Source organism: Halichoerus grypus, chromosome 12, assembly GCF_964656455.1.
Source record: "Halichoerus grypus chromosome 12, mHalGry1.hap1.1, whole genome shotgun sequence".
NCBI classification, from domain to species: domain Eukaryota; kingdom Metazoa; phylum Chordata; class Mammalia; order Carnivora; family Phocidae; genus Halichoerus; species Halichoerus grypus.
The window spans coordinates 73,872,362-73,898,633 of record NC_135723.1 but is presented as its reverse complement, the minus strand read 5'-3'; the positions used below and the strand labels follow the sequence as shown (position 1 = coordinate 73,898,633).

General features: G+C 40.5%; 1 protein-coding gene and 1 long non-coding RNA gene across 8 annotated transcripts in view; one reads left to right on the top strand and one right to left on the bottom strand.

Moving 5' to 3' along the window:
* Positions 1 to 26,272, top strand: part of LOC118543168 (uncharacterized) — a 336,665-nt gene that overhangs the window by 102,758 nt on the left and 207,635 nt on the right. The window lies entirely within an intron of this gene.
* CAV1 (caveolin 1) overlaps positions 1 to 26,272 on the bottom strand; it is a 35,253-nt gene that overhangs the window by 8,099 nt on the left and 882 nt on the right. For 2 of the 7 annotated variants that reach the window (XM_036103945.2, XM_036103946.2), the window contains exon 2: positions 25,429 to 25,593. In XM_036103945.2, coding sequence (XP_035959838.1) covers positions 25,429 to 25,593 — 165 coding nt within the window. Of the gene's footprint in view, positions 1 to 20,618; positions 20,720 to 25,428; positions 25,984 to 26,272 lie in introns of those variants that run through there. The other 5 variants (XM_078059487.1, XM_078059489.1, XM_078059490.1 and 2 more) reach the window with 4 other exon arrangements.

The following is a 26,272-nucleotide window of genomic DNA, read 5'->3' as shown; positions in this document are numbered from 1 at the left end:
TAGCAGAAAACATTCCTAAGTGATACAGTAACTAATAGTCTTTTCTGTCGGTTGACATAGTAGTTGTATATTTCCACATTTAGAGATCTGAGTTCAATTTCTAAACTCAATGTATCTTTTTAGCACTACTAGACTCTATTCCCAGAATATGCTCCTAAACTGTATCACAAAATGTTGGCTTTACATTAACATTTAGTTCTAGTAAAGCATAAATAAGATGATAAATTAACTATGAAAGAGACAAATTAACATATTTTGTGATAAATAGCATCTAAGATGGCTCCCAATGATTCCTTCTCCACTACTTCCTGGTATGCATGCCCCATGTAATACCCTCCCCTTGAGTGTGGGCTGGAGTTAGAGATGTGGTTTTAGATAATAAAACATGGCAAGAGTGATGGGGTGTCACTTCCAAGATTAGGTTACAAAAGAGTGTGGCATCTGTCTTGTTTCCTTTCTTACTCTCTCGCTTGTCTGCCCTGCTAGAAGCCAGTGCTATGTTGTGAATTGCCCTATGGAGAGGTCTGTGTGTAAGGAACTGAGGGAGGACACTGGCCAGCAATCATTGAGAAACTGAGGCCCATAGTCCAACAGCCTGGGAGGAACTGAAGTCTATCAGCCATGTGAGTGAGCTTGGAAGTAGGTCCTTTCCCAGTTGAGCCTTGAAGTGACTCCAGCCCTCATACCTTGGTTGCAGCCTTGAGAGGCCCTGAGCCAGAACTACTAACTTAAGCCACGCTTGGAATCCTGACACTCTGAAGATAATAAATGTTTGTTGTTATAGGACACTGAATTTTGGGGTAATTTGTTATGCCACCAGGGATAATTAAAACAATTCCAAAGCAAACCACCTTTATTTCGATTATCATTTCTAATTTTCTTTTTTTTTAAATTTCTTATATTTTATTTCCTTTCTCTTCTCTATTACATAATTCAATTCTCATGCTTATAGAAAATTATATACAGTGAATAAATATCCTGGTCAAGCTCTATTACAAAGCTGTAATCATCAAGAGAGTATGGCACAAAAACAGACACATAGATCAATGGAACAGAATAGAGAACCCAGAAATGGACCCTCAACTCTATGGTTAAATAATCTTTGACAAAGCAGGAAAGAATATCCAATGGAAAAAAGACAGTTTCTTCAACCAATGGTGTTGGGTAAATTGGACAGCCACATGCAGAAGAATGAAACTGGACCATTTCCTTACGCCATACACAAAAATAGACAAAATGGATGAGAGACCTAAATGTGAGATAGGAATCCATCAAAATCCTAGAGGAGAACACAGGCAGCAACCTCTGTGACCTTGGCCACAGCAACTTCTTGCTGGACACGTCCCAAAGGCAAGGGAAACAAAGGCAAAAATGAACTATTGGGACTTCATCAAGATAAAAAGCTTTTGCACAGCAAAGGAAACTTTGTTGTGTGTTGTGTGTGTTGACACAACCAAAAGACAACCAAAAGCATGGAAGAAGATATTTCCAAATGTCTTATCAGATAAAGGGCTAGTATCCAAAATCTGTAAAGAACTTACACACTCAACACCCAAAGAACAAATAATCCAATCAAGAAGTGGGCAGAAGATATGAACAGACATTTCTGCAGAAAAGACATACAAATGGCCAACAGATGCATGAAAAAATGCTCAACATCACTCAGCATCAGGGAAATACAAATCAAAACCATAATGAGATACCACCTCACACCAGTCAGAATGTCTAAAATTAACAAGTCAAGAAACGACAGATGTTGGTGAGGATGTGGAGAAAGGGGAACCCTCTTACACTGTTGGTAGGAATGCAGACTGGTGTAGCCACTCTGGAAAACAGTATGGAGGTTCCTCAAAAAGTTGAAAATAGAACTACCCTACGACCCAGCAATTGCCCGACTGGGTATTTACCCCAAAGATACAAATGTAGTGATCCGAAGGGGCACGTGCACCTCAATGTTTATAGCAGCAATGTCCACAATAGCCAAACTATGGAAAGAGCCCAGATGTCCATCGACAGATGAATGGATAAAGAAGGTGTTGTATAGATACATAATGGAATATTACTCAGCCATCAAAAAGAATGAAATCTTGCCATTTGCAATGACGTGGATGGAACTAGAGGGTATTATGCTAAGTGAAATAAGTCAATCAGAGAAAGACAATTATCATATGATCTCACTCATATGTGGAATTTAAGAAACAACAGGATCATAGGGGAACGGAGGGAAAAATAAAACAAGATGAAATCGGAGAGGGAGACAAACTATAAGAGACTCTTAATCATAGGAAACAAAGTGAGGGTTGCTGGAGGGGAGGGGTGAAGGGATGGGGTAACTGGGTGATGGACATTAAGGAGAGCACGTGATGTAATGAGCACTGGGTATTATATAAGACTGATAAATCACTGACCTCTATCTCTGAAACCAATAATACATTAGATGTTAATTAATTGAACTGAGATAACAACAACAACAACAACAACAAAATAAATATCCTGGAATTCGCTCTTGGGGCAAAATTCAGAAATATATGAAAAGGAAAGAGCATTTTCAACTTTCTTCAATTCACGTCAAACAGAATATTAGAAAAGTTTTAGGCTATTTATGGTGTAATCATTCATTTACTTAAAGTGGCTTGGATTTATGACCAGATATGTACCAAAGACTAAGAGCCAGCTCCATATAGAAGGCCCATCACCAAATCTGGACTCTTACGCTTAATACTTGTGAGTGAAGTAGCACAGGGGTTCCCAACTCCTAAGGGTTCTCAGCAGGGACCATGTGGCAAAGGAATCAACTGGGGGAGGGTGCTTGTTAAAATGCAAATATTCAGGCCCCATTTCATTCTCAAATCAGATTCTCTGGGGCAGGACCTGGGAAATCTGTATTTTTAACAAGATTTCTCTTCTTTTCTCATGCAAAAGACTAAACCAGAGTTATGCCTGCCCCTTTGGATCTAGTAACAGCTCCTTTTTGTCCTTGCTACTCTTTCTTTTCCCTCCATGCCTTGAAGCCCTAGTTTGCTTCCTGCTTCTCTCTGGAAGCTCCTCATATGCTGGATGGCATCTGGAAGTTGGTGGATAATGAATGGAAATTCCTTTTGAAAAGCTTTTCCTAATTTAAACCTATAAATATGTATTATTGGACAAGGATGAATGACTTATTTATTATGAAAAACACACTAACTGGCAATAGAAATCCTGATTTATTTTCATGATTCTAAACCCAGTATAAACAAAAGTATATTTAAAAATACCAAATATGTACTTCTAAAATTCGAACGTATGTACCAAACCCAGTCATCCAGAAAGAAGGTTTAGACTAATTGCAAGCTCCCTTCACTGTTCTCACACATATTTCCAACATGCTGAGCAGCCTTTGAAGTCAACAAAATAAATGTGCACGAATGTGTGGGCGTAGAGAGGGTTGAGAACTAGCACAATTAAATGTTACCAGAACACAGGAACTTTGCCCTAATGCCCATGTGTTTTCTCAGGCGCAAGGGCAAATACCCACGTGTTTACTGGGCCACTGAGGGAAAAGGCTACAGTGTTCTTGCAGCACCAACTAAAAACAGGAGGCCTGGATTGTGTTAATGCCTGCAATTACTTGGATTCCCAGGGGATCCCTATGCAGCCCTAAGAAAAACGTAAGCCTGGGGTGGGAACACTGATGTGATTTGGGCTGCCTTGGGGCAGGTACTAGGCAACTTCACCTTGCACAAGAACACAGCGTTGCCTCCTGGGGAGGAGGGGAGATGTCTGCATTACTAATCAGGGTTTCAAGCTGGAAGAGGGTAAAATGGGGGTATTTATCTACCTCTCTGAGTGAGAGGAGAGGGTTGGGGTACAAGGGGAGGAATTCAGAGGAGATCTGCAGTCCTTGACCTGGGCCTCTAGCTGGGACCCTTGAGTCTCTTCCTTTGGACTGACCTTCCTCTTGTTGCTTTCCAGACATTACAGAAGCCTCAGAATAATGATACTTCACATTTATAGTGCCCTGTTTCACTCATCTGTTTCTCTTCACAAACTTGTGAAATTCTAGGTTATCTTCACAATAAGAATGGAAAATAGTCCTTTACTTTCCCACTAAGAAGAGGTCACTTTACTAATAAATGACTGGACCAAACCAGGACTTAAGGGAGGTCTGGGTCTGTTGCACCCATCTTGGTATCTTCCATGATACCTAGTAGTACTATGCACACATTAATTAGCAAATAAATATTTCTTCAATATGTATACTTTTTTAAAGGAGCTATAAATGTCCATCAGAAGGATATAGGCATATATATAACATTTCACTAACCACCATATTATCTCCTATTAATTCTTTGCCTGCTATCACAGTGCACTTTTATTTATCTATTTTTTTGGTATCCCATTTTATTCAAAATGATGTTCTTATTTACCATAGCCCTATTATGCAATGAACATTCTGATCAAAATGAAGTGGAGGGTTGGTTATCATTTAGGTGACTTGGGCACCATGGAAAGGGGCAATTCAAGCTCAGAAGTCTTCACCTTTAAGGAAAGATGATTTAGAAAGTATTGATTAAAGGATGTTTTTGCTTGGTTGGGTTTTGCCCCCAGTGATCTGAATACAATTGTGTAAACCTAGCCTAAAAGCAGGGGGCATGCAGTGGAGTATGGTGAGGTGGGGTCTTGGAAAGGAAGCAGGGGATCAGCAGAACACCCCAGTGGGGAATGGATAGGGTGAGGGAGTAAACTTGTTTTTTCTCCCCATGTTTTCCTGTCGTGTGTGTGTGTGTGTGTGTGTGTGTGTGTGTGTGTGTGTTTTCCCAGGGCAGGAAAGGAGGCCTACAAGTAATTTGTACTTTAGAGTGAATATAGGTGACTGTGTTTCCTTTCCTGGCGGGAGTATAAGAGGTACAGAGAGAGGCAGAGCATTAGGGTGGTAGATACAGTTGACCCTTGAGCAACATGGGTTTGAACAGTGTGGGTCCAGTTATACACAGATTTTTTTTTTTTTTTTGATAAATACAATACAGTACTGTAAATGTGTTTTCTCTTCCTTATGATTTTCTTAATAACATTGTCTTTTCTCTAGCTTACTTTATTTTAAGAATATAGTACGGGGACGCCTGGGTGGCTCAGTCGGTTAAGCGTCTGCCTTCGGCTCAAGTCATGATCCCAGGGTCCTGGGATCGAGTCCCGCATCGGGCTCCCTGCTCCGTGGGGAGCCTGCTTCTCCCTCTGCCTCTGTCTCTCAAAAAAAAAAAAAAAAAAAAAAAAAAAAAAGAATATAGTACGTAATACATATAATAATCAAAATATGTGTTAATTGACTATTCATGTTATCAGTAAAGCTTCTGGTCAAGAGTAGGCTCTTAGTAGTTAAGTTTTGGGGGAGTCAAAAATTATACCTGGATTTTTGACTGCACAGAGGGTTGGTGCCATTAGTTCAAGGGTCAACTGTTTATTCAGAGGCAGCAGACTTTTACAGAGGCCTTGGGATGCAATAACTTACGTTATGGAGCACTATGTGCCTCACTGGGTTCACATCACATCCTGTATGTATGTGAGGAGTGGCAAGGCAGGAGTTATCTTCCCTATTTTACAGACTAGGAGACTGAGCCTCATCGAGGTTGTAGTCAGTAACTGGACCAAATACAGGACTTAGGTCTCTCAGATCCTCATTCACTTCTCCCTCTATCATACCATTCTCTTTAACCCCACACCAAAATTCTCGTTCTGTTTATGCAACCCTGCTCATTCAAATGGAATCACATAGGAATTTCTGAATCCACATGCTCTGGTTGCTCTTTCTTGCCTGTACCCATGCTTCCCATCCAAACTAATAGAACATGCCTCCCTGACTCAGCAAATAATGATGGTCACCAGGACAGAGCAAGTGATCCAAGCCAGAGGATGTGGCTGTCCTCCTGCTGTCAAACCTCCATGCTCAGCATTACCCTCACTCCCCAGCAGCCAAGCTCCTCTATAGCCAGGATCCCTGGGTCATTTGACTGACCATGTTACCAGGGTCCCCATTGCCTTGTCATCTTTCTCTGGCTTTTCCAGATTTACCACACCATTATATCTTATTCCATTCCTGTAGGGCCAGTGATTATCCAACATTAGTACACTCAAGAAGTTTCTGGGGATGTTTGTTAAAATGCAGATTCCTGGGCCTTGGGATTCTGAATCAGTGGTTCTAAGGTAGGGTCCAGGTATCTGTACCCCCTCCCTCCATTTTGATGCAAGTGGTCTGGGGAGAACACTTTGAGAAACAAACTGCCTTAGGATTCATTCTCTGCTAGGTGAGAGGCTCTGAAAAATCTGACACTCATTTCTGAGTGGGCATGACAGTAGGGTAGTTACTGTGTTGCTCCCTGCTTTTGAGAGGCAGTTTGTTCCCTGGTTGATAGCACCAGGACTGGGTTTGAATCTCAACTCTGCTCTGTTATCTCACATAAGCTACTAAGCCTCTCTTAGTTTCTCACCTGTAAATTGGTGGTAAAATAGTACTTCATAGGATTGTTCTATATGCTAAATGACTTAACTTATGCAAAATGTTTGGGACAGTGCCTGGGCAATGGCCGGTGCTACATCAGGAGCTTCTGGCCCAGGCACTCCAACCAGGAGAAGAGGGGAAGTGTCAGGGATTTCAGTAACAGTGTTGGGAGAAATGGAGGAGATATTTTGGAAAAGGAGAACCTCTTGGCATTTCTGAAATCATTTCAGGCAGGTGAATGCTTATTTTGCATTCTGCCATTATGCAAACAAGAAGGATTAGGTCATCTCTATCAAGTGCATCAACCTTCTGGAGTTTATTATAAACATGAGGCACACGGCAACCAAATATGCCCTGGGGAAGAAGATGCCCCAGCTGACTGAGCTCCTGGATTTGTCAGAAAGTGGCACCAACATGAAGTAATGGGACTCTCTTTGCTTTAGATTAATTCCTTTTTGCCTTCTTTTTCTTTTTCATTCATTTGAAAGTAGCCAACAGGTTTCTCCATCTTTTGCTCTTCTTAGGAGAGAGTATGAATTACCCTAGAGTTTGTATTACGGTTTGAAAATTTAGGTTAAATTTCCCTGTTTTGATAACAAAGATTTACATTCCTAGTTTACATCCTGTTATGCATTGAATTGTGTCCCCCTCAAAAAGATATGTTGAAATCCTAATCCCCAGTACTTCAGAATGTGACCATATTTGGAGACAGGGTCTTGCAGATGTAATTAGGATGAGGTCATACTGGAGTAGGGTGGGCCCTTCATCCAATATGGCTGGCATCCTTATAAGAAGATGGTAATGAGAAAACACACAGGGAGAAGGCCGTGTGATTGGGGTTATGCAGCTGCAAGCCAAGGAATGCCAAAGATTGCCAGCAAACCACCAGAAACTAAGAAGAGACAAAGAAGGATTCCCATACAGGTTTCAGAGGGAGCATGGCCCTGGTGACATCTTGATTTTGGGCATCTGGCCTCCAGAACTATGAGCCACCCAGTTTGTGATACTTGTTAAGGTAGCCCCAGGAAATGATTATACATCCCTTTGAAAAATTGCTAAAAACTATCCTCCATGATGAGATGATTTCCGGGTTCCAGAGCGTTTTCATACTTCCTCGAGTAGGCTGTCCACCCTTTTTTTCTGGGATCCCAGGTAGAAACCTAAAACCACATTCAGTGTGCCTGCAACCAGCTGGTTCTGAGCCTTCTTCAGGAACCCAGAAATATCTCTTCAGTCCACATAGCCTCACATTTTTATGGTCACAAAAAGTGCCTAGTTGTAGATGGCTCAGTACAAAGCAGGCTGCATATCTTTTGATTCCTTATTTAAATCTTCAGGCTTCTGGTATCGATTTGGTGGCACTTATTGAGTGTCACCAAATGAATGACATGGAACAGTGAATAGTGTAAAAATAGACCACACAAGGGCTAGTGATAGGAGCCTTGAGACCGAAGCATTGAACTTGAACAGGAAGGAGTGATACCTTGGGGGCACTTGTGTGTGCCATCCTTGAGGAGAAATAACTTCAGCCCTTGGAAGTGTTGGAAGTTCTCTTTCTTAATAGAAAAGTCCTGCATTGGTTAATGCATGGAAATCTTATTCGATCCAAACAGGCAATTATAAGGATTCATTCACTTTAGTGAGCAAGCCTTACTTCCTCACTCAATTCTGTGTTTACACTTGGAGTTTGTTATTCTTTTAAACTTCTGGGTGTGTCATGGGACAAATATGAATGATTACCACACTAAAGAAAATAAAAGCTCTTTCCATTCTAACAAAGACATAAGAAACAGAAATGGCTTCACCATTTTCAAACTACCTATTGGTTCGCATAGACATTTGTTTGAACCAGAGCTTTTTAAACAGTCTTAACTCCTTTTCAGTTTCTACAATTCACTTCCTGATGGCAGGGGTTGTTTCCTACCATTCAGTCAAGTCAAACTAGGGTTACTAATAGCTTTCATCTTACCTCACTGCTGGAATATTTTTCCCTCCAGTGCTTGGAGTCTGTTTATTAAACAAATAGAAAATGGATGAAATAAATCTCTGCAGGTTTGAACATTGCTAGGCAAGTGAGGAAGAGGATCTAAACTAGAGTTCTTGTCAGATGTAAACAAGGATAATCATAGCTCATATGTGGCTCCCAAGACAGCCCCCCACCTCTACAATGGGGTTTCTCTGAGCACTGTTGGCATTTCAGAATGGATAATCCTTTGTTGTTGGGGTGAATGTAGACATGCTGTCCTGTGCACTGTAGAGTGATTATCAGTATCCCTGTCCTCTACCTATTAGAAGCCAGTAGTACCCCCTAAACTGTGATAACTGAAAATAACTGCAAACATTGCCAAATGTCCCCTAGGAGGGGGTGCAAAATTATCCCTGGTTGAAAACCACTGTTCTAGAAAATCAGAATTTGATGTGGTGAGATAGGACTTGAACTTTAGAAATATTTATAGCCTAGAATGCTTATATATTTATTGCAGGAATTTTTGGTCTATAGTACTGTGGCCTTGTGTGTTCATTCATTCATTTATTCATTCGATATTTATGAAGCACCTACTTTTTGAGGATGGAATAAATCAAACAAGGAAACAGAGCCAGAATAGGGTTGATGAGCTGGTTATGGGTTATTGGAAAGGGAGTAGTGCAAATGAAATAGAGATGGCCTCTGGCTGCTCAAGCTCACTCAGGAATCATTACCAAGGAGAGGTGATGTCCTTCTGTGGTGCACTACCTTAACTGTTGAGGAAGAGGAATTCATTTTCTTGCTTTTCTCCAAATTAGTAATCATGTGAGTGTACATTGGAATTTTGAGTAATTTCTTTCAGGACAGTGGTCCAAGCCCTTCCCTGCTTTAGGGCCTTCCCACCCGGCCATTGGTTTTGCTTGTAACATTCCTTCCACCACTCTTTACTTGGCTAACTCTAAGTTATTGGTCATGTGTTAACCTAAATGTTCTTTCTTCAAAGACTTCTTTCTGGTCCACACCCCTTTTCTCACCTGGATTTTTTTTTTTTATTATTATGTTATGTTAATCACCATACATTACATCATTAGTTTTTGATGTAGTATTCCATGATTCATTGTTTGCGTATAACACCCAGTGCTCCATGCAATACGTGCCCTCTTTAATACCCATCACCAGGCTAACCCATCCCCCCACCCCCTCCCCTCTAGAACCCTCAGTTTGTTTCTCAGAGTCCATAGTCTCTCACGGTTTGTCTCCCCCTCTGATTTCCCCCCCTTCATTTTTCCCTTCCTGCTATCTTCTTTTTTAATTTTTTTTAACATATAATGTATTATTTGTTTCAGAGGTACAGGTCTGTGATTCAACAGTCTTACACAATTCACAGTGCTCACCATATCACATACCCTCCCCAATGTCTATCACCCAGCCACCCCATCCCTCCCACCCCCCACCACTCCAGCAACCCTCAGTTTGTTTCCTGAGATTAAGAATTCCTCATATCAGTGAGATCATATGATACATGTCTTTCCTGATTGACTTATTTCGCTCAGCATAATACCCTCCAGTTCCATCCACGTCGTTGCAAATGGCAAGATTTCATTCTTTTTGATGGCTGCATAATGTTCCATTGTATATATATACCACCTCTTCTTTATCCATTCATCTGTCGATGGACATCTTGGCTCTTTCCATAGTTTGGCTATTGTGGACATTGCTGCTGTAAACATCAGGGTGCACATACCCTTCGGATCCCTACATTTGTATCTTTGGGGTAAATACCCAGTAGTGCAATTGCTGGGTCGTATTCACCTGGATGTTTTTATCATCCAGCGTATCTGACATTTATTTATTTAATGGTTTGAGTGAGTGTGTGTGTGTGTGTGTGTGTCAGAGAGAGAGAGAGAGAGAAAAAGAGAGAGGGAGAGAGAGATTATTTCTGCTACTAGACTATAAGCTCCCTGAAATATAATAAGTACTAAGTTAATATTTCCTGAATTAATGAATGAATTAGTGAATGCTGCCATTTTGCTACATTATATTTCTCTCTTTCTTCTATTTACAAGAGTAATAACCTGATAAAATCTCCTTTAGGAAAGAAGTTCTGAATGTTTTATTATCCTGTCCAAGGGTTAGTAATTGCATTTATTGATTGCATTAATTTATTCTAACCCAGTCACAGTAATTTTGGAAAAAGAGTGATCAAAGGTGATTAATGACAGTGAAGTCAGATTAATTCAGTTTTTGCTTCTCATGAAATTTGGGTTCAAACCTACAGATGTACACATAGCTTTGCTTAGGGAGCTGATGAGTTCCTGAAGAATGTTCAGTTGGTCTGGAATTCGAACAGCTTCATGTTTACCTTTAGAATCATACGGTTTGGGTGCTAAGTGATGGGATTAAAATCAGACAGGGCCCTAAATTTGAAACTTTTTATGGATCAGAGAGAAATAAACTATAGCTGGCTAATGGGAAAATCTGACTCAAAGTAATACTGCTTCTGCTCTGTAGTTCTTAGTCATCTGATCCAATTGCTCACAGATGGGCTGTTAAAAGAACTTCAGAAATGTGGCCACATGAACTCGATGAATTTGACAACTGTCAGCCCTTGGATAGTCTGAGCATTTCTTATTTAGCTAGACCTTTTTAAGACCATTGCTCTAACTAAAGTTGCAGGTAATGATGCACTCTGTTATGTGAACTAAAGAGGGATTAACTGGTTACAAAAAAAGATTCCTGAAAGTTTGTAACCTACTTTGGAACTGATTTTCTGATCTATCTTGGAACATAAAAAGCCCAATTTTGAGGCAAGGGCAATAAAAGGGACCACACAGTTCTGAGCACAGATGAGAAGGGGAAATGAACTCCAGCTCTTGATCTTTTTAGTCCCAAATATTTATTTGTGGTGTATTTGCACTCAGCATGCTATCTGTTGATAGCTCGGTATTTCAAAAATGACTAGCTAAATCCCACAGCCTGAATATTAAGAATGAGAATGACCATTGGTAAAATCTAGGAAGAAGGTAATAAACGTAGTATAGATGAGGGGTCTTCCACCATTCTCTCTGAATGGACTTCATGCACCTTTACAGGCTTCCACTCTTTTATGAATACTGGTCAAACAGATCACAGAATTTTAGAAATGAAAGCAACTTAGGGACCATCTAGTCTCTTCTTGATTGCTATAGGTGAAGAAACTGCTGTCCAAGGGTCCAAGTGACTTTTCCAAGGCCCAAGGTACCACTTGAGGTCAGTGTCCAAGAGAGGGCTAGAATTCAGATTTCTTCTGAAGCTCAGTTTCCCCATCTGCTCTGAAGAGTGATTGGCATCAGTAAAGCACTTCTTAGTGACTTGAGGTCTCTTCTCTGCACCAGGCACTGCAGAAATGAAGGAGACCTGCCTGTCCCTAGGTCCACTGAAGCTTCCTGTAGCCTCTGCACCATTAGGAGAAAAACTAGTGCATGTCATTAGCTCCATCTTAGTATGCCTGAGCCATGAACCCAGGTAGAAGAAGGGGGAAAAGGGATGATACTGTAACCAGATGATCTTCCTCTTGGGGAGAATAGAAAGAACAAGCAAAGAAAGGGGAAACAATAGGGCTGGATTACATAAGTGACATGAGATTTATCCCACATACAAAGTCTGTCTTTTGCAGCTGCTACAGTAGAGTCCCAGAAAGTATTTTTTTGTAATAGGAATTTGAGAGACAATACCATATTCCAATAAAAATGCTAAGGACTCCCCAAAATGAGGACCTAAAGAAGTAATAATTTCCCCACTGTGGCCCTTATGGTCCTGAAGGTTTTATCATAGCACATGTTTTTATTATTAAGAAATTCTAACTGAGAGTCTAAACCAGATTCAATTCCAGCTCTTATATTAGCATCACCTGGGGAGCTTTCAAAAACAAAACAAAACACAGTACGTAGGCCTGGGCCCCATCATAGTTCAGTTCAGTTAGAATTTCTAGGGATTGGATAGACACAAAAGTATTTTGAACTGTTCCCCAGATGATCTACAGCTTGGGTAAAGAACCTCTGGTCGAAAGTCACAAAACAGCCACCCTTTGCAGAAGCCATACTCTCTCATGAGTTTACATCACAATAAGGGTTTATACAAGCTGAGAAATTGTATGAATATGCAATGTGTAGGAGGGAGTGGATGGGCAGGCTTGCCGTAAAGATAATGTTTCATACTGACCTTTTGGTACATACAATGCATGCATTTTGCAGTGTTCTACTTTTAGATGTTTACCACTTGCATTCTCAACCACTGTTTAAAACAATGCCATACTAACACCTCTTTGCCCCAAAACAAACCAGGTATCCTGATGGAATAGAGGGAAGTGTTCGTAAGTATGCCGGTGCTTAATTATGAGACTGTATGTCAATGTTGTTATACACCTAATTGTAATTGTAGAGGTAGAGGGATTTGAGAAGTTACATAGATAAGGAATTTAACACACAATCATTTTAAAACAACTGTGACACATTCCTGGGATTAACCATTCTTATTACTTGGAATTTCTTCTCCTGGGTAATCTAATACTTTTTTTTTTTTTTTAAACTAAGTGTACAACCCTTCCTCCTTTTTCCTTGTCCTGAATGGTGATTGTGTCCAAGCAGTATTTTTCTTGTAAGTCTCGTAATAACCTGGCACACCTAAAGGCAACTGTCATGCCACGTCCCCTTCCAGCTCTTCTAACGGATTGTTCAGACAAAGCAGTCCCTCCTCAGCCATACCTGAGAGTTTCTCTTCATCCCTATCTCCTTCCTTTTGTTCTTCCTTAGGATCTTTCTAGCATCTCTACTTCCCTCATAAGATCAAAATAGGAACCCATTCTTAATAAGTCTGACAAATAGCAAATGAAGTAGACAATCTTGTAGGTGACATTTCTTCTCATTACATTGTCCTTTTGATTCCATCCCTTATACTTCCTTTATTTTATTTTATTTTTTTAATATTTCATTTATTTATTTGAGAGAGAGAGAGCTTGAGAAAGAGAGAGGGCATAAGCAGGGGGGAGGGGTAGAGGGAGAAGCAGACTCCCCGATGAGCAGGGAGCCTGATGTGGGACTCCACCCCAGGACCCGCAGATCATGAACTGAGCCAAAGGCAGACGCTTAACTGACTTAGCCACCCAGGCACCCCCATTATACTTCCTTTAAACTATCATTAAATTATTGAGATGTTTAGTGTTTATGAACAACTGGTAGACTTAGTTTGCATCCTCTATTGCCCAAGGGGAATGGAGCATGGTGGATTCATTTAAGGGCACATTTACAATAGTGATTATCACCTTGGAGATCTTGGTCCCTTGGGGACTGTGGAATTATGAGCATATCCATTATACTCACCAAGCATCTTGGTTTTCCACATCATAAGCTCCCACAGAAATGACAACCCTTTCCTGGTATTTTCTTATTTTTCATAAATTTACCCATTTGTTTCCTATTTAATATCTATGTTTGTTATTTCTAGTCATTTAACATTATCTCACTTTGTATATAGGTCTTTATCTTATTTTTATGGGTTTTTGGTATTTGTCAAAGTCACTTTGATGTTATTTTTATCACAGATGTTAACAAGATCATTGTAATTGGTGTCATTTTTAAGTTGGGAGTCCTCTTAACCTGTTCATTCCAGTCATTGATAAAATATTAAATGTGCTAGGACTGTGGTCCTGGCTGTATGTTAGATACCAGTCACACCTAAAATTCTCATGACACATCATCACCCTTTTTTGATGGTTACTTCCTAGTCCTGTCTATTCTTAACTGAAGAATGATCCTGATTTCCTATACTTAGCTTGTTGATAGGGAAACTATTTGGAGTCAAATCGAGAAGTCTTACTTTTATACGTGTTATAGTAAATCCACCTCCTCTCACAGGAGGTGAGAGAAAGAAGCACATCTGGAAAAGGAGCTAACATTCGTTTCACTTGGCACAGACATCAACAATGAAATGAATGATGTCTGATCCTTTCTAGAGACTTCTATGTTTTGTCTATTCTTGTTTCTTATGAGAAGGGATCTGAGATCTATGAAAGACCACCTCTGAGGTACAAAGAAACTTCTTTGCTGTTGGAATAGTGGATATTAATGGTCACCATCTCCCAGCTAGTAAAATCTCAGATCTCTGTGTACTTAACATCTAGAAATAATAAAGCCAAAGAGAAGGAAAAAGAGGCTTGGGTTTCTCAAAGCTGTTGTTTCCTTTAGGTGTGGAAGGTTTGGATTTTTCTTCAGGGCTGTCTCCTGACCTAGTCATTCCTCTGATGTTTGCCATTGTCCAGAGGCATATGGGTGGTCTGACAGGGAGTCCTTCCACCCCTGTCTTTGAAAGGAATTTCTCATGTGGCCTGAGATCCACTTGTCAGTCTTCACATTTCTGCCCCAGTGGGCAATGGAAAGCAGCAGTGGTGACCTCTCTTGGCATTCTGGGAATTTGCTTGTCCTGCCTGACAGATACTTGGGAGTTGAGCCTAATCCTTCAGGCGCCAGGAGACCATCCAGGTGCCATAGCCGGCTTACTGCAGGCTCAGGAGAGATGCATCTGTGTCCTCCTCAAACAGGAGATAAAAATAAAACTCTTAATAAATATATACATAGAACATGTTTTTTCTTTACTTTGGTAAATAGAAGAATGTTTCTGGATTTCTTTAATTATTTGGATATGCTTTTTCTTGGAAGGTTTAAAATGTGGCTGCCATTGTGAAAAGGGGCAAAGAAAGACATTCAGTAATGTAATCCTATTGTCTTTTCACTCACAGGAGACATTCAGTTACTTAAAGAAGAATATCAGATTTCCTCAGCAGATTCAATTGGACATCCATTTTCTAATGGCAGACTCAGTGTGGAGCCCTGAGATGGGTATTGGGCAGCCACAGTCCTGGGGCCACCAGGGTGCCGCTGTCCTACCCTGAAGGACTCAGGCATGCATTGGGAAGGAAGGGAGCGGGGAGAGGCATAGGGATAGAGAAGCGGAATACTCAGAGGGCTTTGATATATGCCAAAATAGAGATAAAAATAAAATGTGGTGGAAGCAAAGTGAAGAGATGACCAGTTCCTATGAGCGTGGTCAGCAAAGGCTAGCAGAAGCCCCCATGTCTCAGGTAAGCCCTGGCAGATGGCTGCAGTTCTGTCAGGCAAGCTCTGGTGCAGTAGGACTCATGACATGCTCTGTGCCTGGTGTGGAGCAGGTGCTTCCTAAGTATTTGTTGAATGGCCTTCCTAAGGGAGCATAATATCTGAGAATGACTCTCATTCTCAGCTCTATAACTAGAGTGGTGGAGGGGTTTACTCAAAACAGTTTGGTGAATTGGTGGTTATTAACTATTTTAGACAAACAATTTCTCTCCCTATTAAAAAGATGATGCTCAGGATCAAGTGAGGAAGAGATCTGTTGACCTAACCAAAATAATTGGTGGTGAAATCCAATGAATGCCATTCCATTTCCATGACATATTTTGGTATACCCATTTCCAGCTATATATTATTACTGCTAATCATATAGAAAAGGTCAACAGTGTGCTATGATTGATGGAACATTTCAGTTGTTCTTCTGAGAGATTAATGGTGTCTTATAAAATGCCCTATTAAGTCTATTCCTTACTTCTGGCATTTGTTTTTGAGAACAAATACATAATTACTAGGGAGGAAGTCTCAGAGAAACTACTTTCAGGATTAAAGAGGCATTTGTCCCACCAGCATACAACTCAGGTTTTTCTCAATTGTTTTCTGTTTCACAATGTATTACTGTAATGGCACAAATGTCTGGAAATCAAACAGGCAAATTGAGAACCTTAAATGAAGCTGTTAAATTCAAAGTGCCTGTTAGGACCTGCTTTATTCTCTCACACTTGCTCCTCCCCACGTATCCAGGCAGGATCAGCCACACCCCGGGCTCTTCCCTGGGCAGTCAGGGTGCTTTAAAGACTCAGGCGATTCAGCACAAGCCAGCATTGCAGCTTGTCTGGTTCTGGGCATGTGTTGTACTTCTAACCACTGAGACCACACCCCCACTTTGTACCCCAGTTCTGGTCTTTGAGACTTGATCCTCCCTGGTTTGTTGGGAACTCACCCAGCATCCAGATTGCTTGAAGTCTGAGGTTTTACATTAGTCTTCACATTGGTCCTTCCCCCTCCTGCCCTAGCCTACCTGCCAGGATCTAGAGTCAGACCTTAGAGCTACAAGCCTGTCACTCCCAACTCAGAGGACTTCTGGAATCCCCCTTGCCAAATGCTGCCCACCCACTCTAAGAACACAGCCATCTCTTTCTGCACTATGGTGATACTGCAGGTTGCTTGGATTATGATCTATTGCTGGAGAGAGAGAGAGAGGCACTGGAGTGCTGTGGTTAAGAACCTGGGCTCTAGGGTCTCACTGTCTAGGTTCAAACTCTGACAAAGCTACTTCTTACCTCTGTAATTCTGAGTAAGTGGCTAAGCCTGAGTTTCCTTATCTGCAAAGTGAATGTGATGGTGATAATAATAGTCCTCCATAGTCATTGGAGGAGGAATCTGTGCCACCAAGCTAGCCTGTAGGAATTTTGGAGGAAGCATCCCATCACCTGTTTCACTCTCCCTGCACATCCAGCACTCTTTGGTTGGCCCCATTGCTTGAAGTTAGCCCTTTCTATTAGTGAAGGCCATATCTCATGAGTTGGCTTCCTGGCCTAATAATGCCCTGTGTGATGCTGTGGCCTATAAAGGGACAAATGCCTTGGCTGGGCATAGGAGGCCCTGCTGATCTGGGTACTGCTTGTGTCCCTTGCTCTGGCCACACTGTGTCATTAGACATGGCAGCATTGTGTAAAGAGATGGATGTGGGAGTCCTGGAGTTGGCATGTGTAAAGCTCAGTCCAGCACAGAGTGGGTGGCAGGACAGGGAGAAGGGGCCTGTGGTTCTCTTTATCTCTGTTTCTCCCAATCTTCCGCTTTCTCACTACTTGTGTCCAGATATCAGCATCTTTTTCAGTTACTCATTATAAGTGAGAAAATGTAATTGTGTTTGATACCTGCAACAAATAGGAGATGATGCAGTGCAATCTCTAGACACAATTTATCTTTTTACATAGAGTCTATCAATGCCTGTTGGTACTATAATGTCTTTGCTGGGCTCAGGAATTGAAAATTGAATGCAGTTTTTAAAAACTTCACTTTTAAATTGCTATAAGATAGAGAATTAAGCACATAGAAACAGCATCCATTTATTTAAGCCTCCTCCAAATTAAAAATGCCTGGCTCTTAATTACCTAAACAGCTGACAGTGACTAAAGGGGAAGCTTGGTTGTGCCTTTAGGAATATGTATTTCCCCTGCCATGAAATAATGACTAATAACAAGACATCTTCTTAAGGTTCAATAAAGAAAACAAGATGTATTTTATATCTGAAACATCAACATAGTTCCCATGAGAGGCAGGAAATAGGTATTCCCTGCAGGTGTAAATCTGTTCTACCAATTAATTCCCCTGGTAGTTGCACAGTACATGGATCATGCAGATTTCCTTTAAGACAAAATTAAAAACACTTCCCCCGCCCTAAACAATGGTTCATGTGAAAGCATGCCATTTTATGTTTCCTGGAATAACTGAAAAATAGTTAAAACTATTTTAAACATTTAATTTTTGATGGAAGAGCTGACACAATATGTGATGGAAGGATGTCAGTTTCATTAACTCTATGTTGCAGGGAAAGAAACTAAGGTTTGAGGGTGGAGTAGATTGGCACTTAAGAGCTCCTTCAAGTTATAGCGCAGCTTGATGGCTGTGATGAAGGGCAGGAGAGGGGTCATGTGGGAGAGCAGAGAGGAAATGTGAAAATTTTGCTCATTCTGCTAAAAAATAGTGTAGGGATTTCTAATGTATTCCAGGTTATAGGAATCAGCTATAGGCCATTGCCAATCCATCTGTGACCATATAATTTTTCTTCCAAGGTAGGACACTTCTGAATATGGAAGGGGCACTATTAATGGTTACTCAGGGTTGATCAGTATTAACTTGTCTGTATGCAGCAACCTAGAGCATATGGCTACCCCACTCCTAGGTCACCCTGCAAGGCTAAGCTTATGGTTGGCTATAAGCCCAATTGGCCTCAAGGGATGGAGAACCATTGAGCAAAGTTGATTTGGGAGCCCTTCAATGGTGTTTCACAACTCTCTGGCAGGGTTTAAACTGGCCTGACCTTCAAATATTCTTCTGGCAGGGAGAATATCTAGAATTATGTAGTGTTACTGTATAGTCCTGTATTTTCTTAGGATAGGACATCCAGAGTGTATGTCTTTAAGCCACCTTTCTAAACCTGACTTCACAATGTAATTATATAGGGAACTTTGAAAAATACAGATCCTTAGGCCCCAGCCCTAGATATTCTAATTTAATAGATCTATAGTAAGCTCAAGCACCTGTGTTTTCAAAAATTTCTCTGGTGATTCTGATGCCTCGCCACATTTGAAAGCCCTCTTAGGTTTGTAAAGAGGCTATAGGGTTTTTAAAGAGCTGCAAATTTCAAATTTTCAATATGAATATTAGAACTTGAGAGCCAATACAAGAAGAGAGAATATGAAAGAAGAACAGAAATATTTTCCATAATTTAATTATATTTTGTGTAGGACCAGAACAGAGGCAAATTGTTTAAAAATATATATATTCCTTATTTTGCTTATGCTTGTTTACTGGCTCAGGAACAATTTACAGAAATATTATAGATAAGTCATTTTTTGAACTAAGCCCTGAAGGATATAAAGTTTTAAGACAGTAGAATTTGGTAAAGGAATTCCAGTAAAAGTTTGCAAAGGAAACTATATAAACAGAGGCAAGGAAATAGCTGTAAACTCTGTGTGAGTAGTGTTCATATCTAGCTCTAGATGGTAGCTACTGACTGGCATAGTGCATAATAATTATTTATTGAAAGGTGGATGGCTTTCGGAGGGAATGCTATTATATGAGAATGACTCTCATTCTTTTCTTTATAGTTAGAGAAATTGAAGCATAGAAACAAAATAGCTTGCCGAAAATATTTTTAGGGCTGGTGTTTATTAGCTTTTATTAGCTAAATAAGTTTGATCCCTATTTATAAGCCTAATTCTCAGGGATTACTGAGGGAAAGAAATCTGTTGGCCCTGACATTCTTTACTCCTTTCTTGGTGTCCAGTCCCACACTAATGGGACTAGATGCTTTCTAGTTGAAAGAGATCATGAAAGCAATAGGCCATTATGCTGAAACCAAAACTGATCTGATTACTATGTGCATGCCTTTCCTAGACTGTTAAAGAAGAAGAATTTTGTGTCTGCATATTTAAGAATGATTACATTCAAGTTTTAGAGAAGAAAGTTAAAAAAGTTGCAAAAATATTTTTTCTTATCTTGGCACAATACTCTTTCCACTCTATCAGGGTGTATGTCAGGCATTTATCTAGGGGCTGAGGGTTTCTTTTTTTAGGAACTTCTTTTAAAAGAAGTATAGTATGCAAATTTTTTCTCCATGGCCTTAGGGTACTGTAAAGGAGCTAATATACAAGGTCCAGAGTGTGGAAGAAGAAAGGGTGTGTGTTTCTTGGTGTAAACCATCTTTGTATGAAAACAGAAGCCTTGCCCTTTCCCCACACAAACCAAGCCAGGAGGATCGTGAAAGGGCCTAGAACCCCCCAGGTCAGTGCACACAGCCCCATTCTGGTAGGGGCTAATTCTCTATGGGCCTTTCATCATAGAGAACTTACGTTGAAAAGTAGGGCAAACTAAAAAGCAGTTTCATTCAAAATATGAAAATGTCTGTTATTTTATGGACTTGAGTGGGCAGGACACATAAGCAGGTGGTTTTTCAAATTACTGGACTTTCCAGATGCTGCTTACTATTGCAGCTGTTCTTACTTTAAGCCCTTTTAAAATGTAGCCAGCTCTGCTATTAATTGGAAGAATAAGCCACATCATGAGTTTTTTCATAATTCAAAGATATTTGGTGTATCTGGTCTTAAATTTTAATAAATATTATGAAATTTTATTCAGCTAAAACTAAATTATTTTTTGATGACGGGAGATGGAGAAGAAAAAGAGACTTTCTTTTAATAATCATTTAAAATGTATATCATTGTTGGCTGAACTTGAAAGTGTTTTCAGATGCTTAAAGATGAATAATATCCCCCATTTAGTATCGCTTAGTGATGTGAGAATAAATTCCTACCAAAAATGAACATAATGCTCCTTTACAAGCTGGAGATTCTGAATTCCATGACTGATCTCATATGTGGCAGAATATCAATCACCATCATGTGGAGCTATCTCCTAAACAAATAAACAAACAAACAAAACCAATACCAATTCCAACAGAAGAGAATATTAACAGGGTGCTGAGTGCTTTGAGACAATCTGATCTTTTAAATCTTATTCTTTGATTATATGTATATCAGATAAATATAGAATTTGAAATTACCATTATATTGAGATTAATCGAAAATCACTCTAGAATGCTTTCCAGTTGAAAGGGATTCGGGAGGCATTAAGACATTATTTTGAAATCAAAACCAATCTGATTACCATGTTATGACTTTTTTTGACTGCTAAAGAAAATTTGTGTCTGAGCATATTTAAGAATTATTACATTCAAGTTTTAGGATAGAAAGTTACAAATGTGTATTTTTATTTTCCAACAAAAGTCTTCTCTCAGATGTTCTGATATTTCTTAGGACTAATCTCAGAATCATCTCAAATCATTTATCTCCTCATAGCAATAGTCTATAAGAATCACATAATCTTGTCTATTCTTCCCTTATTTCAAAATATCTGTTTTGGACAGTAACCGTTTGATAACATGGATAAAATTTTAAACTTCTATAGCCCTTAAATTTCTCTTAAGGAATTGGAAGTTAGGCCAGTAACCATTATGTTCTCTTCCAATTCTCAGATTCTGTCGTTTTATGCTTGTCTGATTTTATCCCCAGTGCCACTGCATACTGTCCTTCTCATTTCATGTCTAGACCACAGAGCAATTACATCTTAACTGTTCTCTGCTCAACCAGACTGACTACCTTTCATTACATCCTATAGCTTATCTTCAATAAAGCCCACCCTCATCATATCATATTTAAACGTGAAGTCTTGTTGAGATAATAAAGTCCAAACTTCATGAGTGCTGGATAAATGAGTCTGCCATCTGGCTATGATCAGTCTGTTCATTTTTATGACCTACCACTCTGCCACATGAATTCTCTAATTCCAGCCAAAATGGGTCACTAAACCTTCCATCATGCCCTGTATGAGACATTCCCATCTCCATGCCTGGCTTATTTAGAATGCCCTCCTGTCCTTTTCTCAGCCATTTGCATTCTGTTTGTCCTTCCTGATCCAACTCAGATTGCACTCCTTCATGCCCTTCTCTATTAAACTATCTATAATCCATCTTCCTTCCCTCACCCTGTTGTCCTATCCACAGTAGGGTCTCCCTAACACTTAATATCAATACCATTCACTTTTTAAAAAACTTTATTGAAGAATAATTGACAAATATAATTGTATGTATTCACAGTGTACAATGTGATGATCTGATATACATCTACATTGTTTAATTACCAAGATCAACATAATTAATACCATTCACTTTTTTAAAACCTTTTTATTATTCAGTATTCAATACTGCTTATTTTTGATTTATTATAGGATATATTTGATCTATTTCCAAAATGATAATGAGAAGGTTTACAGTAGAGACCACATAAAACAGCATGTCAGTTAAAAAAGAAAGTGAAAATACAAAACCAAAAATGGGAGAGAGGAGTAACATGTATTAATGAAACTTAAAATCTAGCTATATGTTTCCTGGTAGTCAAAGCAAAAAAGGACCCATTAGTTACCATTTGGCAGTGACTTACTATTGTGATACAGTGTGTGTATTTTTTAAAACTTTCTATCTACATGCATCTTGTCTCTCTAACTCTAATCCTTGTGATTTCTAGGACTTATTTTAGGAATTATCCTTTGTAGTATGTGGCACAGTGTATAGTCTAACATATGATGAGTTTAATAAATTAGTTGATTGGTGGCTAATGTATCAGAAGTCTAAATTTGAAACAATTTTATTTATATAGAAATTTCAAATAAGTACATAGTAAACATACAAATGAAAATGTGAACATAAAAAGAAGACATAGAAATCTCAGAGGGAGAATGAAGGGTCTGAAGTCATGACCACTTTAATCAGACGAAATTTTAAAAAGCATTCATAGCCTACTATTTTGGGATAAATGTCTATACAGATGTAATATAGTACAGCAAACCTTTAATAAGATAAGAAACCTATTTTATTGGAACTACATTGTATAGACTAATTTACTGACTTTTCTTTCCCTCCCTAAGTAGCTGTTTTATGAGACTGAAAGGATGCCGTGCAGATATACCATGCTGTTCCTCACACTGTACATCAGGCTTTCATTTCTTCTCCATCGAAAGTTATTTTTCTAAACTTGGTAGAAGAGCCTTTTTAAAATGTAGGGAACTAGTCTGGCGCTGTCCAAAAGCAATTTCTGTGATGATGGAGATGTTCTATACCTGTGCTGTCCAATTCAGGAGCCAGTAACCTCGTGTTGAGAGCTCAGAATGTGGCTAGTGTCGACTGAGGAACTGAATTTTAAATTATACTTAATGTTAATTACTTGAAATTTAAATGGAAAGAGCCATAAGTGGCTAGTGACTACAGAATTGGCAGAGGCAGCTTTTACAGAGCTGCTTGCCTCTAAATAGAAACTTCCATACCTGATTTGGTACCTTGACCACTGTTTCTTTATTATCACATGAAGTTTTAAGCTACCATGCATTAACAGTAAAACTTTGGATGTTTTTGTTATTTTAAGAAGTCTATGTTGTCAAAAGTAAAATTTAGGGAGATTTATTATTTACTGCCATGTAATGTAAACATGGAGAGGATCATCCCTGTTTCTGTCATTATGTTTGTTCTTGGACTCAAAGAAAAAGCACTTCTAAAATAGGAGTCTCCATAGGGTCTAGGCCACCTTTCCTGGGCTACTGGAAGATGGCACTCTCTGGGCAGAATTTGCACTTGTAGCCTGGGTGTCTCTCTGTAGGGCATTCTCTGAAGTCCTCTCTCAACTGGGCATCTGAGTAAGTGGGCCTACCAAATTCTTCTCAAGGTGGATTTTTCTGTCTGTCTTGTTTTGCTCATAGGAGCAAATGGGAGGTGTTTGCTTTCTCTAGGCCAGCAGGAGCTTGCTCTAACTCTTCCTTTTAATTTTTTTTTAATATGAGGATCCCCACACTTGCTCTTTGAAATGCTATTCTGTTAACTGCTATTTCCTCTAAGCCTGTTATGCCTTTTTTCCATCTGCGTTGAAGTCTCTTTTCCCAGTGGAGCCTTTCTTTCTCAGCTTAGTCATGCTATGTGTGAGACCCACATCCACACTGCTGGCCTCTTCTGACTCATCCTGGGTAGCTTGCTTGCTCCAGGAACCCCACTCACACTGCAGTGGAACAGCAGGGAGGCTCCAATGAAGCCAGCCCTTTCTGAAATCTGCCTCTTTTCCTGGCATCTCTTCTTCTTGTCTAAAGCTACATGAGGAGGGGAAAAAGCAAAAATGTCCTTCCCCTCCTTAAGGTAACACTTTTAGTAAATAGTTTGTAGCAACTTTAATTTCCAGTTTATAAGCTACTTTTGTTATTGCTGCTACTTTTAAATATTCCATAATCTGGCTAGTAGAAAAACCCACTAATGCTCCAATTTTCCTTTTTCCTCCACCAGCAAGCCAAGAGAGTCAATTCTGACAGTTACATTTTCCTTCCAGTTACAGGTTAAATTGTTTCCCTTTTTGAAATATATTATTCATAAATGTGAACAGTTTCTGAACTATAGCTCCTCCCATCCACAGATAGGAGACTGGCTAGGTGGAAATTGCTCATCTGCCCCATTGGCTGTTCTGGAGTTGTTCAGAGCTGGGTCTTCACACTGTAATCTTCCAGGCCAGGATTTTCCTTGGCCCTCCCTACCCCTCAAAGAAAACCCTCTGCCAAGAATGGCTCAGGCCCATGATTTCCCAATCCAGATGGGTTCAGACAATAAATTTCTCTGACTTGATTTGCTAAAAGGGTCAAAGTTGAATAATATAATGATAATCAAAAACTGATCACTGACTCAAATCTAAGTTTGGCCAATAACTCATTCAATTGACTTATTATTTTTTTAATCACTAAACACGTTCTGAAAGTATAAAAAGGAACTCCAACTTGAGTGTCCCATTAACTCAGAGAAGCCTGACCCAGGCAGTCACTAAAGAAGCAACTTTATATACCTAATTAGAGGGGTCTATGGGAGAAATCAAGAGGCACATGTTATTTTTGGTTGTGTAAATTAGCTTGGTTTTGCACGAGTACCACTTTTTTCCAGTTAAAATACTCTCTCTCTCTTTCTCTCCATATATAATATATATGTATTCTTTGTCCTTAGTCGGAAGCATTTTACCCACCTTATTTTTAAGAAAACAACTTCAGGTTATCTTGATTTGAGCTGGGAGAACCTGCCTACCCGTTCTCATCTTGGCACAAGACCTTACACAATGACCTTACTGCTTTAATTCTATGTGCAGTGGGGCACCACCCTTCATTAGACTTTAAGCCTGAGAATAGACAGAGGGTGACCTGCAAGACAACCATCTTACTCTCCCAAGGAGTGGGGGTCAATCTGTTGCAGAGATCTGGAGGTTCATTTGCCAGGAGAAAAGTGCAGTTAAGGAAAAGTGCAGTTATATGAAACTCAAGTTAGCTGAATTCCAGCTGAACTAACCAGCAGGAGGGGGGGAGGGGATATGTGACATTTTTGACAACTGTGGGAGCTCCCACATTATCAAGCCCAGAACACGGTGTGTGTGGCAAAGGTACAGAAGGATGCACAGACTGCTTGCCAGAGGAGAGCTGTCCCAACCCTGACAGCATCCCTAGGGCAGGGGGCATGGAGGGGGGGCGTCCTTTGCACGCTGGCCGCCTCACCTTACCTTGACCACATCGTCGTTGAGATGCCTGGGGTCGCGGTTGACCAGGTCGATTTCTTTGGTGTGCGCGTCGTACACTTGCTTCTCGTTCATCTCTTCTGCCATGGCCTTGTTGTTGGGCTTGTAGATGTTGCCCTGTTCCCGAATGGGAACAGTGTAGAGATGTCCCTGCGCAGGGCAGACGGCCAGGAAGGGGAGGGTGGCCGGGGAGATGGGAAGAAAATTTCAAAATGAAAAACAAGCGATCAGAAGTCAGCCTGGCGGCGGGGCAAACCTCGAAGCTCAAAATCGAACTAACCGCTTAGGCAGCGGTGGCTCCGCGCACAGTAAACTCCTTGACGCCGCAAGCTTTTTAAGAGGATCGAGGAGAGGACACCACACCCCTCCGTACCCGGCAGGGAGCTCCGGTCTCCCCCGCCCGCCGCCAGGGGTCAGGGCAAACCCCGCGGTGCGGTCCGCCCAGGCCCCAGCCCGGCGCACGCCCAGCCCAAGGTACCCTGCGGAGACCCTAGCAGGGGAGGGGACCCGATCTCCGACTTCTGTCCAGCCACTCTCTCCGACACGCCACCCTCGCCCCGAATGCTTCACCTGCTTTATTTTCCCGTCCCCTTGGCCCCCATTCCTTCTCTCAATAAGCTCTTCCAGCTTATCTTTCAGATCCAGTTTGAACCCCCGACCCATGGAGTCTCCCCATTTTTGTTGCTTCTGGTCGCATCTCCCTCGCACCTGTTCGCGTCCCCCACCCTCTGTCAGCCCTCTTTGTCCCTACATTGCTCTCCCCACCCCCATGGTGGTCACAGTGCCGAAAGCCCCCATCTCTGGACCAAGCCATATGTCAACCCCCCTA